The 17523-nt window shown below is 29.0% G+C and overlaps 2 protein-coding genes across 2 annotated transcripts; both read right to left on the minus strand.

Moving 5' to 3' along the window:
• Positions 1-467: 467 nt before the first annotated feature.
• On the minus strand, positions 468-16282 carry LOC119666768 (protein lin-9 homolog). Its single transcript, XM_038076050.1, has 2 exons — positions 16248-16282; positions 468-2422 (listed from the first exon to the last, which is right to left on the minus strand). Exon 2 carries the CDS (start codon positions 2397-2399, stop codon positions 468-470), a length of 1932 nt encoding a protein of 643 aa, XP_037931978.1. The 5' UTR covers positions 2400-2422; positions 16248-16282.
• Positions 6643-12513, minus strand: LOC119670320 (WD repeat-containing protein 7-like). The gene is made up of 2 exons (XM_038080534.1): positions 12009-12513; positions 6643-11278 (listed from the first exon to the last, which is right to left on the minus strand). The coding sequence occupies exon 2, from the start codon at positions 11265-11267 to the stop codon at positions 6783-6785; it is 4485 nt and encodes a 1494-aa protein (XP_037936462.1). The 5' UTR covers positions 11268-11278; positions 12009-12513; the 3' UTR covers positions 6643-6782.
• Positions 16283-17523: the final 1241 nt, after the last annotated feature.

Genomic DNA, 17523 nt, shown 5'->3' on the forward strand with positions numbered 1-17523 from the left:
AGAATGTATATATGAGATATATATATACATAATATATACATGTATAATTACATTTTATATATTTGTAAATTACATTATTTATTTATTTTAAAGCAAATAACATATAGCTCTTCTTTACATGAAATAATCTTTGTAATCCTTCCAAGGGAAATATATTATATTGTATATAAGAAATGAATTGTAATTATTTATATTAGATGACCTATATATTTTTTTTGTATTTTAATTGCTAATTCATACTTCATTCATTTATTCTATATATATGCAGTAAATAATCGGTAGACGAACAAAACTTATTTAATTAAAAATTGGAGTCAGCGAATAAAAAAGGCATTGACAAAGCACTTCATTTATATTTATAATTTGTTTATATATATATATATATTAATATATGTCCAATATACATTTTTACAAAATGAAAAAATATTAGTAAAATATAATAATAATAACAATAAGAAAATATATATTTAATTGCTATTGTTATTATTAGCCAACATTATACTTTGTCCAATTCCTAATCGTATATGGTGTAAATGTATTTTGATATGCTTTTGAAATGTGTCCACATTGATATCTTCAATGGACGATTTTACTTCCTCAATGCAACCTTCCATTATTTTGCTAACCTGGTTGGATTTGCCATCAGCGCCAAGATGAGAAGCAACCAACAAAACAGTAGACAAGTTTTCAATTAGAGTTAAAATTCGTTTATTCTTCAGGATGCCCTGATTGTTCTTTTGTACTGCAAGCTGAGCAGCTTCACGGCATTTTTCCCGTAAGTAAGATGGAGCGAGCATTGCCTGAACTTGCGGGTCACGAGTTAATTCTGCAGTATATGCCTGTACGTCATTTAGATAATCCTGTATATCGCGATTTAATTTTTCCATAGATATTACGATGGAAGCATAACGTCGTTGAAATTCTTCACTGACTTGCAAAGATGGTTCGGGAAGTTGTTGAGAATCATCAGATAAAGCATTATTATTTATTGGCATTTCTTGTGATATATTAATTTCAGCTTCATTATTCATATTACATAGACGTTGCAGTTTTGTGCGTTTAATTGCAAGTGCACGCTTAAGACGTACTATTGTCTCGAGCAATTTAGCTGGATAACCATTAATACGTTCTCGACCAAATATTTCCGTTTTAAAGGGACTTTCTATTATTTCTTGTGCTAATAGAGGATCACTTTTATTAAGATTCATACTATCGCGTCCGTTACGCATATTTTTTAAAGGTGTCATATTGTTAGCGGCAGAATTTGTTAATACAGTTGAGAGATTTGGTCGAAAATCTTTAGCAATGCTCTGTAGCGGTAACATTTCAAAAAAGTTGTCTGAAGCTATCTCATAATCCGGTATAGAATGTGTTCCTAATCCAGCACGATCGAAGGTTATACGATATAATGATGACAATGAATCGAATGCATCAACCATTCCGCTAAAAATGCCATCTTGTGGCACACGTAGACGTGCAGTTACTCTCGTACCTATTGGTAGGGGAAGCGGTATCTTATGCGGTAGATCACGTACATACTGCATATCTTTTATATCTCCACCTCTACGAGATTGTAAGTAACGTATTTTTTGACGCTTGCGTTCCAACTCTCTGCGTTCCTCATCGAGAAATGCCTGTGAACAACGCCGAGGTTTGCCAAGCATTGATCGAATTTTTCTCCACTCAATAAGGTTAAGATTTCTAGTTTGTAGACCAGGAAAATGTTCATTTAAACAAACTTGAAATTCATTTTCATTAAGAAGTAATTGTTTATCAAGAAATGAATAAAACCATTCATAAAAAACCCATTTATGTGCTTTAGGCAGTTTGAGTAAATTACGTAAACGAATACCAAGAAGATGGCCAAGCTTTTTATCAGAGTCATTCTCTTCCTCTATTGTGGCACTTTTCGGTAGCGCCACCTCCTTAGATGGTTTTAATGGCCAAAATAGAGAATTGGATATATAACTGACTTTTGAACTTGTTGGTGAATCATCTAATTTTTTCTTTTTCTCACTTAGTCGCAAGTAGCTTGTAGGCATGGATTTTCGTTTTCTTAAAACTTTAGAAGACGGAGTTCTTGCTGGAGAAATATTTGTTGCTTTTACGGGTGTTTTTCTTGGGGACAAACTCATTCGTAATGGTTTATCATCATTAATGATGTTATCATCAAAGAATAAACGATTACGTTTACGTATTCTTGCTGGCATCCCACGTGCGTTAAGCATTTGAATTGGTAATGCTGACTGCATCTTTGGTTTTGGTGGTTCTGTACCAACCCTTTGTAAACCAAGTGTTGCTAAGCTGAATGATGGTGGCTCTATGTGTTCATCATCAGAAAACGATGGAGTGATATTTCTTTTATTTTTTTTTCTTGGAGTGTCCGAATATGCTGACATTGTAAATAGATGTTGATAAATAACTGCGAAATAAATAAAAAAAATATTTATATTATATACAAATCTATAATAATTCTGACAATATTTACTAATGGTAAACATATTAAGTAAAACATAAATTATTGTTTAACTTGTTAAATTTTTTATATTTCAACAAGTAATATAATATACATTCACATTTCAAATCGTAATCATATCTTATAAATATATTTAAAAATAATTTGAATTGGCAATTAGTGTGATTGGACTTGATTCCGCTCTTCAAGGAGAGGTTTTGAAATTGATTAGACGAAGTTCCTAGCTTGTTTAATCTTAGTGTAGAAGACAGTGCTGAAATATAAGCAGGTGTGGACCTTCTTAATCTTCCTCATACTCACATTAACAGTAATAGTCTTTTAGAATAATTTCTTCACCGACAATGAACCGTCAGCAAACCTACTTTAAAACTGATATATTAATGATGCATCTCAATGAGATTGCTAGATTTTTAATTATTTAAGATAAATCAGCTTTCAGACGACTGCATATTGTTGATCCTTCCCATCATGTAGTTTCAACAATGATTTGTATTAATTTCCATAAATTCGACATATTTTTGGCATAGTATAATATTTTCCAAATATCTCGGAAATATATGTTAATACAATATATTAAATCGATTTACATTCTAACTGTTCTCTAAGGTTTACTAATAAATATGTACATTATGGAAGCTTATGAATTAATGCGCCTGATGAAATTTATCTCCAATATAAAATATAAGAATATAATACCATTTATCAACCGCCAGAAGTGATACACTGCCGATTTAACATTACTTCAGCAAGAATAACTATACCGCCATCAAAACAAAGCAACTAACTATCATGTTATAATGAGGCGATATACATCTCAGTAGTTTAAGTCATTAGATCCACTTAATTTATCGTCCAGAACAATATTCAACTACGTCCATTGTTTTAATAAGTGTAGACAGATCATTGACTTCTAATTAAAAATTAGATAAATTGTGTCCATCTTAAAACATAACAAAATGTTTAATCTTAGTGTCAAGGACATAATTCCAATATTATCGATTGGAACTTCAACTTAGCTAAATCGGCTAAGTTTATTAACACTTAAACCTGCTAAGAAAAGTTTATGCATGTCAATATTTTTATTTTGACTCATGGCTTAAATATTAGTTACCCTCTTCAGTAAGAATAACGTCCAAATTATTTAAACGAAAAAAATAATGATTGCAGCCTTCATACCAATATTAAAAAGGAACAGAAAAACCTATCGACTGGTAGATCACCTGTAATTAACCAATTTAATATACTCAATAAATGACGAGAACCAGCTTTGATTAATCAGTTTTACTGCAATTACTAAATAGTAAAAGAATAACAGCTTCTGATAACTTTAGTGGTTTCAAATATGCAAACCTATAAAATTTACTCAATTAAACATCACAATGTCGATCAGTCAGATCTTATGTAGATGGAAAATAGGATGTTCAAATAGCTTCATCTACGCCCTCATTAGACCCACTTCAAAATCCTATAATTACTTCAAAAAAAGAGCCATAAACATAAAAACACTCGAACAGGGTGTTAATAGTGGCAGATGCGAAAAAATTATTAAGATATTAAAGATTAAGATTGAGAGTGAGCGTGAGTATGGAGAATATGGAAAGGTAAGATTAAAATGTAATCTGTGCCAAAGTTCTAAAATTTTGTGACAGAGGAAGTCAGAAATCAATTGTATATAACGTAATATGCATAGTGGAGTAATGGAACAGATAAACAACGACAATGCAGTATGGGTATAGATCACAAACAGTTAGGTTTACAGGTATAAATGTAATTGATCATATTACTTACTTACAGTTTCTTTTTTAACAATTTTTTTTTAATTATTTAAATATAAACTTAAAGATTTTACGAAACAATATATAGGTATTGTAGTAGTTATTACTTTAACCTTATTTTCTACTAGAAAATACGACAGAATTTCCAAATTGTAGTAAATTGATGTTTTCTATTGTAGATTTTATAATATTTTTAAATAAAAATAGTAGTCTCTTAAGAAGAATTATAAAACTATTTGTTGTCAAATAGTTTTATAATTATTAAATAAAAAAATATCAACAATATACTCGTACATATAATATAATGACTATATAAATATAAATAAATAAATATAGAATTCTAAATAAAATTTTAATTTAAAATGTGATAATTTCATTATATATATAATTTCATTATATATATATATTTCATTATATATATAATTTCATTATATATATAATTTCATTATATATATAATTCATTATATATATAATTCATTATATATATAATATTAATATATAATTCATTATTATATAATTCATTATATATATAATTTCATTATATATATAATTTCATTATTATATATATTTCATTATATATATAATTTCATTATATATATATATTCATTATATATATAATTTCATTATATATTAATTTCATTATATATATATTTCATTATATATATAATTTCATTATATATATAATTTCATTATATATATAATTTCATTATATATATAATTTCATATATATATAATTTCATTATATATATAATTCATTATATAATATAATTCATTATATTAAATTTCTTATATATATAATTTCATTATATATATAATTTCATTATATATATAATTTCATTATATATATAATTTCATTATATATATAATTTCATTATATATATAATTTCATTATATATATAATTTCATTATATATATAATTTCATTATATATATAATTTCATTATATATATAATTTCATTAACAAAATTTTATTATTTATTTTATACCATATTTAATTTTTATTTTATATAAAATAATAATTAATAATAGTCATATTATAAAAATAATAATTGTGTATATAACAAAATTTATTTCTATAAAAAGATTATATGAATTTATTAATAAACTTCTATACTTAATATTTAACACAGTTCAATTCTATATTAATTTATTGATAGAATTCTATGTACAATATAAATGTATATATAGCATAATTGTTGAAGTTCAAAGTCTAAATTGTTGATGTGTATATACATATTATATAGCCCACTATTTAATGCTAATTTTCTACCAATAATAACGTAAAGAGGATATACAGAACTGAAAAAAGGATTACTTTGGAACAACTGCTCTCTGTTGTGATAAACCGGTTTAAACTGTTTGGATGTTCCACAATTTGAAAACTTAGAGGACGTCTTAGAAATGAAGCTTTGAGTACTAGTTATATTCACACAAAGCATGGTCATTCTCTAAGTAGCCTACAACAAATCTATATAGAGGTTTGCTCCATTTGGTATTACTGAGTCAGTTTAACCTAACGCTACCTAATTTAATAAAAAAAATTATACATATAATGTTAAATATGTATAATGTTAAATCTGTATAATACATATTTAATTCTATATAAATTTATCAGTAAAATTTTGCACCTAATTTTAATATAATTTAGTGCCAATTTATTAATAACATTTACATTATATTAATAGTATATATAACGTTAATTAATTCTAAAACAAAAATATATTAATTTTTAAATATAATTTTATAATTCTGCATATATATTAGTATGCACAATATAATTTAATTCAAAATTTAATTAAATAATTAAAGTTATAAAGTTAAATTATGCAAATACATTATAATAAAAAAAATTTATTAAATATTCGTAGTATTAATAAAAAAAAAACAAATATGAGACAAACCGTCGTAGTTGTTCAATATTTTTGAATAAAATTAATACTTTATTGAGGGACAAAAAGTAAGCAGCACAATACAATTTTGTTAAGTTTATATAATTTAATTTTTAAATATTAATATTAAGACTGTAAATAGTAGTTGCGTTTCGTATTAAAGGAATTTTTCGTTTCATTTATTTATTATTGACTTGAATCATATTTAAATATATATTAAAATTTGAATATTAATATAATAATATTCTTAAATGTTAACACAGTAAAATATTTAAAATAATAAAAACAAATTTTATTTATATAACAGTATCATGTATAACAAATATCAATAATAATAATAATAACAGGATTTTCTCTTATAATTACAATAATTATAATAATTTATTTATTTATTTGTTTGTTTGTTTTAGTGTTTTTGTATTCTCTATCTCTCTTATTTTTGTTTATAATTTAATTAAAATACATTATACATTCACATTATATATTGTTTTTCTATTTGTTTAGTTTTCAACTTATGCAAATATATAGTTTACTCATAAGTTTATATATATATATATATGTATAAATATAATTTAATACCGTTAACACTTCTTCTAGCTTGAGCTACCCTAGTACAACTATAACAGACAGTCACTACATTTGTCTAAACATTAAAACGTGTTTCCGATCCATCGGCTAGTAATAAAGTCACCGTACGATTGTTAATCCAGACCAATTTAGCTAAACGCATTGGATTCAAACGTGCTACATCGGGAATAGGTGCAGTCGAGTAACCTTTGGTGCAACGTGTCTGTGATTGTCCCAATCCAAACATGCCAGTGCTTGTTTGCCAAAATGAAAGACGATTTTCACTGCATGAATATGAGACCAGACATTTACCGTCAGGTGAAAATGCTAAGGAAGTAATGGGATGCGTATGTGCTGGAATCATTTGACACTTATTTTGACGCAATTCATAGATGGCCAAATTACCATTATTAGCACCAACCGCAATGCGACGAGTTTGTGCGCAATGTGATATCTGATTGAATTTGCAAATAGAGGGGCAGACCTCTGCCAAACCGCGGCTTTTCAATTCATTATTATCCACGCAATGTAATGTTATATCCATCACTTCTACAAGTAAAGACGCGATTTCGGCTTGCATTTTATCTATTAGCATTTCAACGCACTGTAAAATTTCAGATTTTGCTCTATATAACACAGATTGTGTTAGTGGCACATTCACTGCTTGTGTATTTTGTTGCATTGTGTTATAGCGTGCAACTTCCCGTGCCATTGTTGTAATAAATGCAGCTGGCCTTGCTGTTGCAATTAGTCGGAGCGCATGACGTGCAGTACGACAGGCATCCGCTTGTGGAGTGAGTGGTAATTTGTAGTTTAAGTTCGGCACAAATTTACCGTCGCAGGATATCTCCAATAAACCTAGCAATACTTTACTAACATCAAGATAAGGCTCCCATACTGTAAAACCACGTCCCAATAAGTCTATTGCTGCTCGACGTAAAGGTGTATATTGCGGAAGTTTTGCTGAAGGTGGTGCATAGAGTAAATGTGCTAGTGCCATTGAAGTTAGACGTGCTAAATTGTTTGCAATACCAAACGATTCCACAACAGATGATTTACGTCGCTCATTGGTAATACGTTGATGACTAGGTGAATCTTGCGATATATCTTGTCCAAATTCGGCACCTATAACTCCTAACAGTATAACAGCTGTTGTTTGTTTTCTTTTTAATTCAGATAAACTCGAAGGTTTACGAATAATTTCTTCTTCCTCTTCTTCGTAATCCTCCTCTTGATTTTCACCATTTGTAGCAACACCATTTCCGGTACTATTTTGACCATTAGTACTATTAACATTTTGTGCTGGATTTGCATTCTGTTGCTGTACTATAGGTTCTGAATGCGTATATAGTGGTAAATACTGCGCCCAACTTTCAACAAGTTGCTTACGTCCACGTGGTCCAAGCCGCCTTAATTCACCTAGAAGAATTTGTTGTGCAGCTTCACGAATTTCAATGCAATGATGTTGCCAACGTTTGGCCATCATTTCCACTTGAGGACGTTTAAATTTCTTTGGTTCTAATGCTTCGATTTTTTCAGGTAATTGAAAACAGTGATGAGTTGATAGATCACTCCAACCCTGTTTTATTTGTGAGGTATGCTGAGCAATTAGTTCTTCTCGCTCTTCTTCAGTAGCTAAACTTGAATCAGTACGTTGAGCTAGACGTTGCAGTTTTTTAGCTTTCTCGCTATCAGTTAAGAATGTAGCGGAACTCATTGACATTAGCGTATTTGACATAGCCACTAAAGCTAAGATATGATTTGAAGTTAATGTTGTACTTAATTCCCAATGTAAGAGTGATGTAAATATCGAGGTTAATTGTTCTTGTCTCAATAGATCAGCACGTATATCACGTTTTTTTGAACTGCTTGGTATTGGTAAACCCTCTGGAATTTCATAATTATTTTGCCACGTTGGTAGCAGTAATGACATATAACCGCCTTTTGAAAGCACACCAAATGATATTGGTACCATTGGTCGTAATAAACCTAATTGCGACTCACACACCTTGTCTAAATGACTATCTAGACCCCAGGAATGCAATAATGACAACAATAACTGAGCAACTTCCATAACGTGCGTAACTTCCAATTTTGATGCAATTTTACTTTTAAGATCTTCCTTTTCTTCTTGAGTTTCCACTGCTTTCTGTATACTTTCCACTTTTGCTTGAACTTTCTTTTCCACAATTTCAGTTTTTTCTTTAAATTTTTGTACAATTCCATGTTTATCTTTATCTTTTAGAATTTTTTCCATATCTCCGGCTTTGTTTTTCACTATGCCAAAAAAGTCACTTATCTTCTTGGAAGCATCTAAGTGAGCTGCTTTATCCTTAGGATTCGCCAATACAACTCCAAGAGCTTCTAAATCAGCGGGTGTCATTTTAGCATATTCCTCACTATGTAATTCAAATATAAGACCTTCAATATCAAAAAATAATATATGACTTTCAGCATCTTTGGGATTTGTACGTAAACCTTGTATAGTTAGCGGATTACTTCGATGTTTCATTAAGAAATCAAAATTTCCTTGATTATGTCCTTGTAATTGTTGCAATTGATGTATACCTCTTTGCGTAGCATGTCGTATAGCATTCATATTACGTGATTTAATGCCACGAAAGAAATGTACAGCTGGGTTTGCCATACCCATTTCAGAAGCGGCTAACGTACCGCTACCAGTACCAGTACCATTACCATTTCCTCCACCTTCTTCTATAGATTGTTCATCGCATGCTGTTAAAACTTCTTCAGCTAACATACCGTGTAATACTCTATCAAGATGTCCAGTTTCCATTTGCCATACATACACAGATCCATCAGAACAGCCCACGATAAGAAAGTCATCTCTAGGACGCCATTTAATATTAACAACAGGAAATAAATGCCTACTGGCTAGTGTCACACATTTACGTTCTTGCAAGCTAAGCAAAGTTACAGAATGATCTGAAGCAACAGAACAAATACATTTAAGAATACGTGAACTGCAAGTTTCCGGTGGCACAAGCATTTGAGTAATTTCACCAGCGTGCACACAAAATCGTTGCAGCAAACTTCCACTGTATAAGTCCCATAAACAAACTGCAAAATCTACACCACCTGAGAGTAAGTGTTGCTTTTCGTATCTCGAGTGAACAAGAGATGGACACAAGAGGCAGTTCACTCGACCACGATGGCCATACAAAATTTGATGTGAAGGCCATTCGCTAAAATTTTGTTTAATACCAACTAATAATTGCATCATCACGGTTTGTGTGGCCGGCACTATAACAATTGTACCATCCTCACGTCCTATTACTAAACGACTTTGTTGTGGTAAGTAAATACTTGAGGTTAATTTAACCGGTGAATCTGTTATACGAGATAATTGATCAAGTATGCCAACTGGTGGTGGATCCATCACTGCCCATGCCTCCACTAACGAAGTGCAAATGGTAGGTTTAAGCAAACGCGCTGGCATTTGCTTTGCTTGTAATATACTTATATTATCCAATGGCACATCAGGTGTTGTCCACACGGAAATAAAACCTTCCGAATCTCCGCGCAGCAAATAATGGTTAGTTTTACTCTCACGTTGACTTTGTACTAGCTTCATTGCTGGTGGGCATGACAGTACTTTATCACCTGGCTGTTGTAGCACATAATAAAGATATGGCGCGTCACGTACGACAGACTTTGAATGGAACTCTTTGTTATCAGGTATGCAATTAGCCGGTAATTTGTATAAATAACCTTTTCCGTCATCAGTCCAAAGCATAACTCGGTCTGATGTAATAAAATCACCACCCTGCCAACGTTCTCTCGTCGGTGCAATAACAGAACAAAGCACTGTGAAGTCACCAGCGTCATAAATTTGCCAATATTTTGTGCAAACTATCAGTACTGTTCGTTGATTTTGTGCACAACAATTCATTGTTATTGCATTAAGACACCGAATTTCTTTTGATTCATTTTCATAAATGGGTTCTGCAAGCTTATTCTCATTACCGATAAGTGTCCACACTTTAACTGTGCCCGTGGTTGTTATTGCTAATACTACATCGTCTTTACGTTTCATTGGACGTAATACATGCAATGCCGAAATCCAATCAGGTTTTACTTTTGAACTTAACACATATATAACCTCTAAGCTGAATGGATCCATTACCATTATTTCAGCGTAGTACCCTATGCAGAAGAGACGCACATCTTCACTATTGGCTGTTTGATAACTTTGAATCTGTGTGTGCACTTGTGGTAGTTTGACAGCTTCTGAACATTTTCCATCTATGAGATCCCAAGTACACATTTCTCCATTCTCAGATGAACTAACTAAAAAATTGTTGTCTGGTAGAATTGAAGCGCGTACTAAACATAGTACGGGTGCCGAATGTCCAACAAGTAGGCATCGTGGTGACATTTTTAATGTATTAGGATCAACCTGCCATAAACAAATTTGTCCATCATAACAGCCAGTTACAAGTGTTGCTTGATCGTCTGACATATAAACACTGGATACGCAATGTGTAGGTGCAGTAGGGCCCCAAAGGACTACGGGCACCACCAAATTGGTGCTCACCATTTTGTTGGTTTCTGTAATATGAGTGAATAGTACAGATCTTTTTTTTAAATAAACAAATAAGCGACATTCTAAACATTTTCAGGCATACATTTTAACGAACACAAATTAATATTATGGCAAACTGATAAAATCAAAACGTTAGTTAGGCTTTGACTGATAAGATTTTATTATCTTTTTATGTATTAAACGATATATGTATGCATATATTTACAGATTTTGTTACAAGCGTAAAAAACTTATGTAACGAAAATTTTTTAATTGTTTTTAAGATGTACTGATAATTTCAGATACAAACTTTTGCAACCACAAAATGAGACGTGTGCAAATTATTTTAATTAACTACAGTCACAAGAAATTATGGATAAGTTACGTCACAGAAAGCAGTAAAAAATATTTTAATTAACAATCTAAATTCTCTGCACTGTAATGTAAACAATAACTCTACGAAAATAATATCTACATATATATATATACAAATAAGTATTTAATATGAAAGCAAAATTAATTAAATATATTAATTTTTCGTTCATTTTCTTTCTGAAGTGTATTCCAAAATTATTTTCAAACAAAAGGTCATATTGAGAATGTTTTAATAAAAATAATAAGCAAGTGATGAGTGTGATCAATTAAAACAGTTTGTAACATTTGCAAAATAATAAAATCAAAATCCAAGTTTCAGTCAAATTGCTTTGATTTGTGTGCGTTAAAAAATTGAGCCTCAAAATTATTTTTCATGCTAACATTTGTAGTAATACGCTTTTACGCTTCTTCCTCCGTGTACTCCAATATCTTCACCACCTTCTCTTCGCACGACAACGACAACGGCAGCAGCAGCAGCAGCAGCAACAGCAACAAAAGTTATGGAACTTCAATGTCGTGTTTGTAATATTTATTTTTAATCGTTATCTTAAATTATTTTTCGCTAACGCGAACTTTCTAAATTAATGATTGCATCTGTAAATTTTAATTTTTGCGTTCTTAATGAAAAATGTATGATTGTTATTATTTTCTTTCCAATTTCTTATTTTTTATTGTCCATTAACTCGGAGAAAAATAAAATATCGACCGAGTAAAAACTATCGATTGATTAGATGTAATGTCAAAGTGACATTTCATAGCTGTTACGTCGTTTAGTTACGTTACGTCAACGACGACCACACAACTGATAACAAACGTAAAAATAAACTTTGGGAGCTAGTATTTTTCCATATTCAGGTATAACAATTTTTTTTGTTTTTATAAAATATAAAAATACTTATCACAACTTTTTTTAATATTATAAACAAAAACTTATATAACACAACACTCCGATATATACAAAAAATCATTGTATGCTAAGAAATTATTTCTAAAATTAGTATTATAAATTAGTATTTTTTTAAATTAGTATTTTAAAATTAGTATTGCACTTGCAAAACTTTGACATTGATTGTCGAATCACAGCGTTACCGAATTAGTATTTGGGCAATGAGACAACACCTATTGTTCTATAAAACAACAACTGATTTATGGCGTTTTCGATTGGTAAATCTGAGTTCAATCTAGATTACACCAGATTTGTCAAATTTTGTTACCCAATCGAACAATTTTTAAAGTAATCTAAAATTTTTGTAGTTGTGTTAGTAAATAAACCAATTGAATTAAAATACTTAACCCAGTTGGAAGAGTGTCTTCGAAGACATTGTCTTCGAGACGGTCTTTGATACTGCGTCCGCAAGTTTAAGGAAATTTGCAAAACAATTGCTCAAAATATGAATTTAAAAAATCTATCTTTTGCTTATTCTCTCATGTGTGGTGTTCACAGCAAACCATGTCGCTATGCCATTTTTATTATCAGTGTCAATTTTGAGTAAAGTGAATAAGCATTTTGTGAGGTTAAATTATCTATTCCATTCCATAAAATTATCTTTTCCCTTTTTCAATTTAATTTAATTCTAATTTACTTTTATAAATAAATTTATAATTATATAAATATAATGTATAAATATGTATATAAAATAAACAAAAAATAATCACGTATAAATTTATTTCTAGTTATTTAAAGAGAAACAGAATTTACAATTTAAAGAGCACAAAAAAAGAGAAAAAACAAGAGAAGCGTAAAAAATGAGTAGCTCCGCTAAGAACGCACAACTTTCAATCAAATGCATCCGTTATACAAGACATAGTTGTATCCAGTTTTCGATACATATACACAAAATGTCTTCGAAGACCGTCATACATTTTGATCGATCGGTCAAGAAGTCTTCGATGACAGATCGATCCATTTTCTACTGAGAAACTAACTTCTTCTTCCATGTACATAATATTCACGATAAAATCTTCAACTTTAACTTTTTCCGTTTTTGCAAATGGTAACAAGTTAAAATAAGTACATAAGTATCTACATCTGAAGATTCGTCGTCAGATGATAATGTATTTGCAGCCAATTTTTTTTTTTGCAAAATGACAGTGTAATATATATCAAATTGGGCACATGTGTAAGCAAATCTCACTTTTTGTCCGTCAAAGTATATATCTTAAGTGTGATACATAAATCTTGATTGTTATACAGATTTACCAATCGAAAATAAAAATTGCACTAAAATTGAATCTCTCCCTTTTATTATATATTTCTTAAATCTTTCAATAGCTTTCAGATCACGTGATGTCACCTATGGTTCTAAAAAACAACTTATTTATTTATTTATATATTTCTTAAATCTTTCAATAGCAATGGAAATAAAATATTTCCTTATTTCACGATTCGCAAATTCAGATCATCTGATATCGCCTACAAAAAAATATCGCCTGTGAATATATTTCTTTATTTCAGGAGCCAAAAAACCGGAGTATGTCAAAAATCATACTTTCGTTATTTACAACATTGGTTGATTTTGATTGGGTTCATTAGTGGTGAATACAAGAGGATAAGGAGTTTGGTGTTCGACTACCCCACAATATATTTCAGATCATTTAAGACTGCATAAAAAACTAACTGCTTGTAGTAATTAATTAACTGCTTGTAGTTGAATTATTTTTGAAAATCTACTCTTAAGTATATGCATCCAGCTGTAAACAGCAATATATACCTATATAAAATAAGACTATTACTTTTTTTACTGACATATACACCTTACATATATTATGGTCCATACTTTGTTAGCATCGAATATACTTTATTTTTAATTTGGTGTTCGGACTTTCAGTCGCCAATTAGCAGATTGTAACTCCACCACTTACATCGACCCATATCTATCTAAGTAGATACAAACCTATGCCCTCAGCGCATCGCCAGTATACTTAAGACATTAATCCGGGTGTATTCGAAATTCCAAAATTACAATTACAATAAAAACTAAAACAATTATAAAAATTAGCAGGTATACCATCTTCGTGCTCATGCAAACGGATCGGCCGCTGTTTCACACATTTAGATGGTAGCAACCGCTACAAACGCAACCACACCCAAATGCTTTTTATTTTATTATAAAATGCGATTCTTAGAGTAGCCGAGTTTATATTCTAAAACTATTTATCGACAACAGTAACTTGCAGAAATTCTACGAGTATCTTTAAAAACTATTATTATATATTTTTTTTCATTTTTTTGGAATTGAATATATAGTATTTTAATAACTAAATACGGACTGTTAAACGTAGTCAAACACCTAAATTCTAAATCGGCAGTAATTAGTTTCACATAAAAAGGTAAAAAGAATTTTAAGAAATTGTTAATTGAAAACAACCTTCTACTAGGTAAATAGAGACTAAAAAGCATACATCAGACTTAACTATTAAAACTGATATTAAGAAGAGAGATTTGTTAATTCAAAAGAACATTAATAGAAGAAAAATGGAGACTGTAAAACCTACATTAGGTATACCTACTAAAAACGGGTCTAAGAAGAAGTTTACTGTAAAATATATGAAGAAGAAAAATTCATAGAACTGATTTTGATAGTGAATGCTATATACCTGGGTTTTTTACAATTTCAGTTGTAAAGGTAATAAAGAGACCCGATGTGACTAAACTCGTCTGAGAAAGTGGTACTATGTTTGCTATTTGAATTACTTTCCCAAATAGTAGAAATAGTAGAATGAACAATGGATTGGTTTTATACCAAAAGATATTCAATATGTTTTGTATGTCATCTAAAGTTGATCGGTGTTATTACATATTTTAAATCTAATACAGTAGACCAGAAACAAGGGAATATGTAACTGAACTTCAATTTATTTGTTAAATTAAATAATTAATATTAAACATTTAATATTAAAATATTTTTAAATAATAAGTGAACATTATACACTTATACATACGTTTAACACACGTTGAAAAATAAATTATAAATAATATATTAACTTCATTTTATTACTATTAGTACAATTAATATTATTTTTAAATTTTTATATAAGCTAAAAATATTGTTTGAAATATTTCTTTGAATCAATATTAAGAACATTTTCTTAACGACAATTAACGTACATGCGTTAGTGCAAGTACGTAACAAAAAACACCTCTGTCATAAACACTACATCGACTTAACGTTTTAATGGTTGAAGTTGAAAAGACACAAGTTTTGGATAAGTAATTTTATTACATTCTTTCCAGTTATTTGAAATTTGTTACAATTTCATCGAAGCCATATGTTTAATTTATCGCACTTATTATATTTATAAATATCCTTATAGTAGATGTATTTTAAATAATAATAATTGATAAATGTTAAGACTTTTCTAAAGCACTTTTTTCAATGGCCATTCAGTAGACGTTCGCAAAATATTCTATAACTTTTTATTTTACAAATATTTCATTTTCATAAATAATTTTAAAATATTTAATGTTTTTATAATGTTTAGCAAGTTATAAAACTATTTGAATATAAAGAATTTAATAAATTGTCCGAAATTGCCGTTTGATTTTCATATCACTCACGGAAACACAAACATTAGGACTTGAGTGTTTCATATAGTTAAAAATATTTAATAAATAATTACCTCTAACGTAAATATATTTATTGCTTTTAACAACTGCAAATATTTCACTGTTTTTATATAATTTTTAATGAATGAGTTTTAACTTTCCATACAATTGAACTGAAATCAAAATACTATACGAATGGATGTGATTGGCAGAGTCAAATATCTGAACTCATGGTTGCATTTTTGTGCACATACTTGTATTTATATGAAACATACAAATGCAGCGAAATATGTCAAAATATGCAATGCTTCAAGAATTTTGATAATTATATATATTATATTACAATAACTATTATATAAAAATCTCAATTTATAATTATTATTTTTTACTGAAGAAAAAGTTATTGTATTCAAGAAAGATTTTTTATTATTATTATAATAATTATTAATTGAGCTACATATTAGCATTTCATGTATGAGCATTTGTAAGTTCTCTATACTATTCAGTTTTATTTTAAGTTTATGTGGAGTTCGAGTGAGAAAAACTTAAAATACAATTTTTTAAGTACTAAGCAGAGTTTAGTATTAGTACAATTTGATATAAGACAAATATAAATAAAATCTTTTCAGTATATGACATTTAAGTATTATATATATATGACAAACTTAAGTATTCAAATTATTTAATTTGAAATACATATATTACTTTTATTTTTATCACTTTCGTCATCGATTTTATATTTGGCTTAATTTTCTGTTTTTAATTAAATATCGGTTGGTCAATTATTAGCTTTATTACCTATATTTATTCTGGCAGAAAACATCAGCTTCTTTGATTAAAAATCAAATGGTTGTTGTTGACTTCAATTCTAAAAATTAAGCGTTTATCACAATGACTCAAATAACCAATTAAAATTGAAATCATTGAAATTTCATATCAATAAAATTTTAAAAAGAAATTTTAAACAATTTTAAAGTATTTCTTTAAAGTAAAAAAAATAAATATTGGCTACTTCTGAAAGTTCAACACAATTTAATATATTTCTATTGTATTTGAACAAAACATTTGAAAACATTTGTATTTGAAAATTTAATTAATATAATTTATTTTGATAAGAACTACATGTTACTCAACATTAAGATTGCTATTACAAATATATGGCAATACAATTAACTCGCAATTAACGCAATTAACTAGACTGTAATATAATAATAGCTGTTTTTTACACAAAATTTAACTAAAAAATAATAATGTTCTAATAATCGAACATTATTATTATAAATTATATCACTATAAATGTGAATATAATATACTAATGCTGGAAAAATGTTGAGTTACAAATTAAACATG

This window comes from Teleopsis dalmanni, chromosome 1 (genome assembly GCF_002237135.1).
Source record: "Teleopsis dalmanni isolate 2A chromosome 1, ASM223713v2, whole genome shotgun sequence".
Taxonomy (NCBI): domain Eukaryota; kingdom Metazoa; phylum Arthropoda; class Insecta; order Diptera; family Diopsidae; genus Teleopsis; species Teleopsis dalmanni.

What these genes read in the sequence shown, in the direction of transcription:
- LOC119670320 (XM_038080534.1), bottom strand. Translation starts at nt 11,267, where the DNA reads ATGGTGAGCACCAATTTGGTGGTGCCCGTAGTCCTTTGGGGCCCTACT.
- LOC119666768 (XM_038076050.1), bottom strand. Translation starts at nt 2,399, where the DNA reads ATGTCAGCATATTCGGACACTCCAAGAAAAAAAAATAAAAGAAATATC.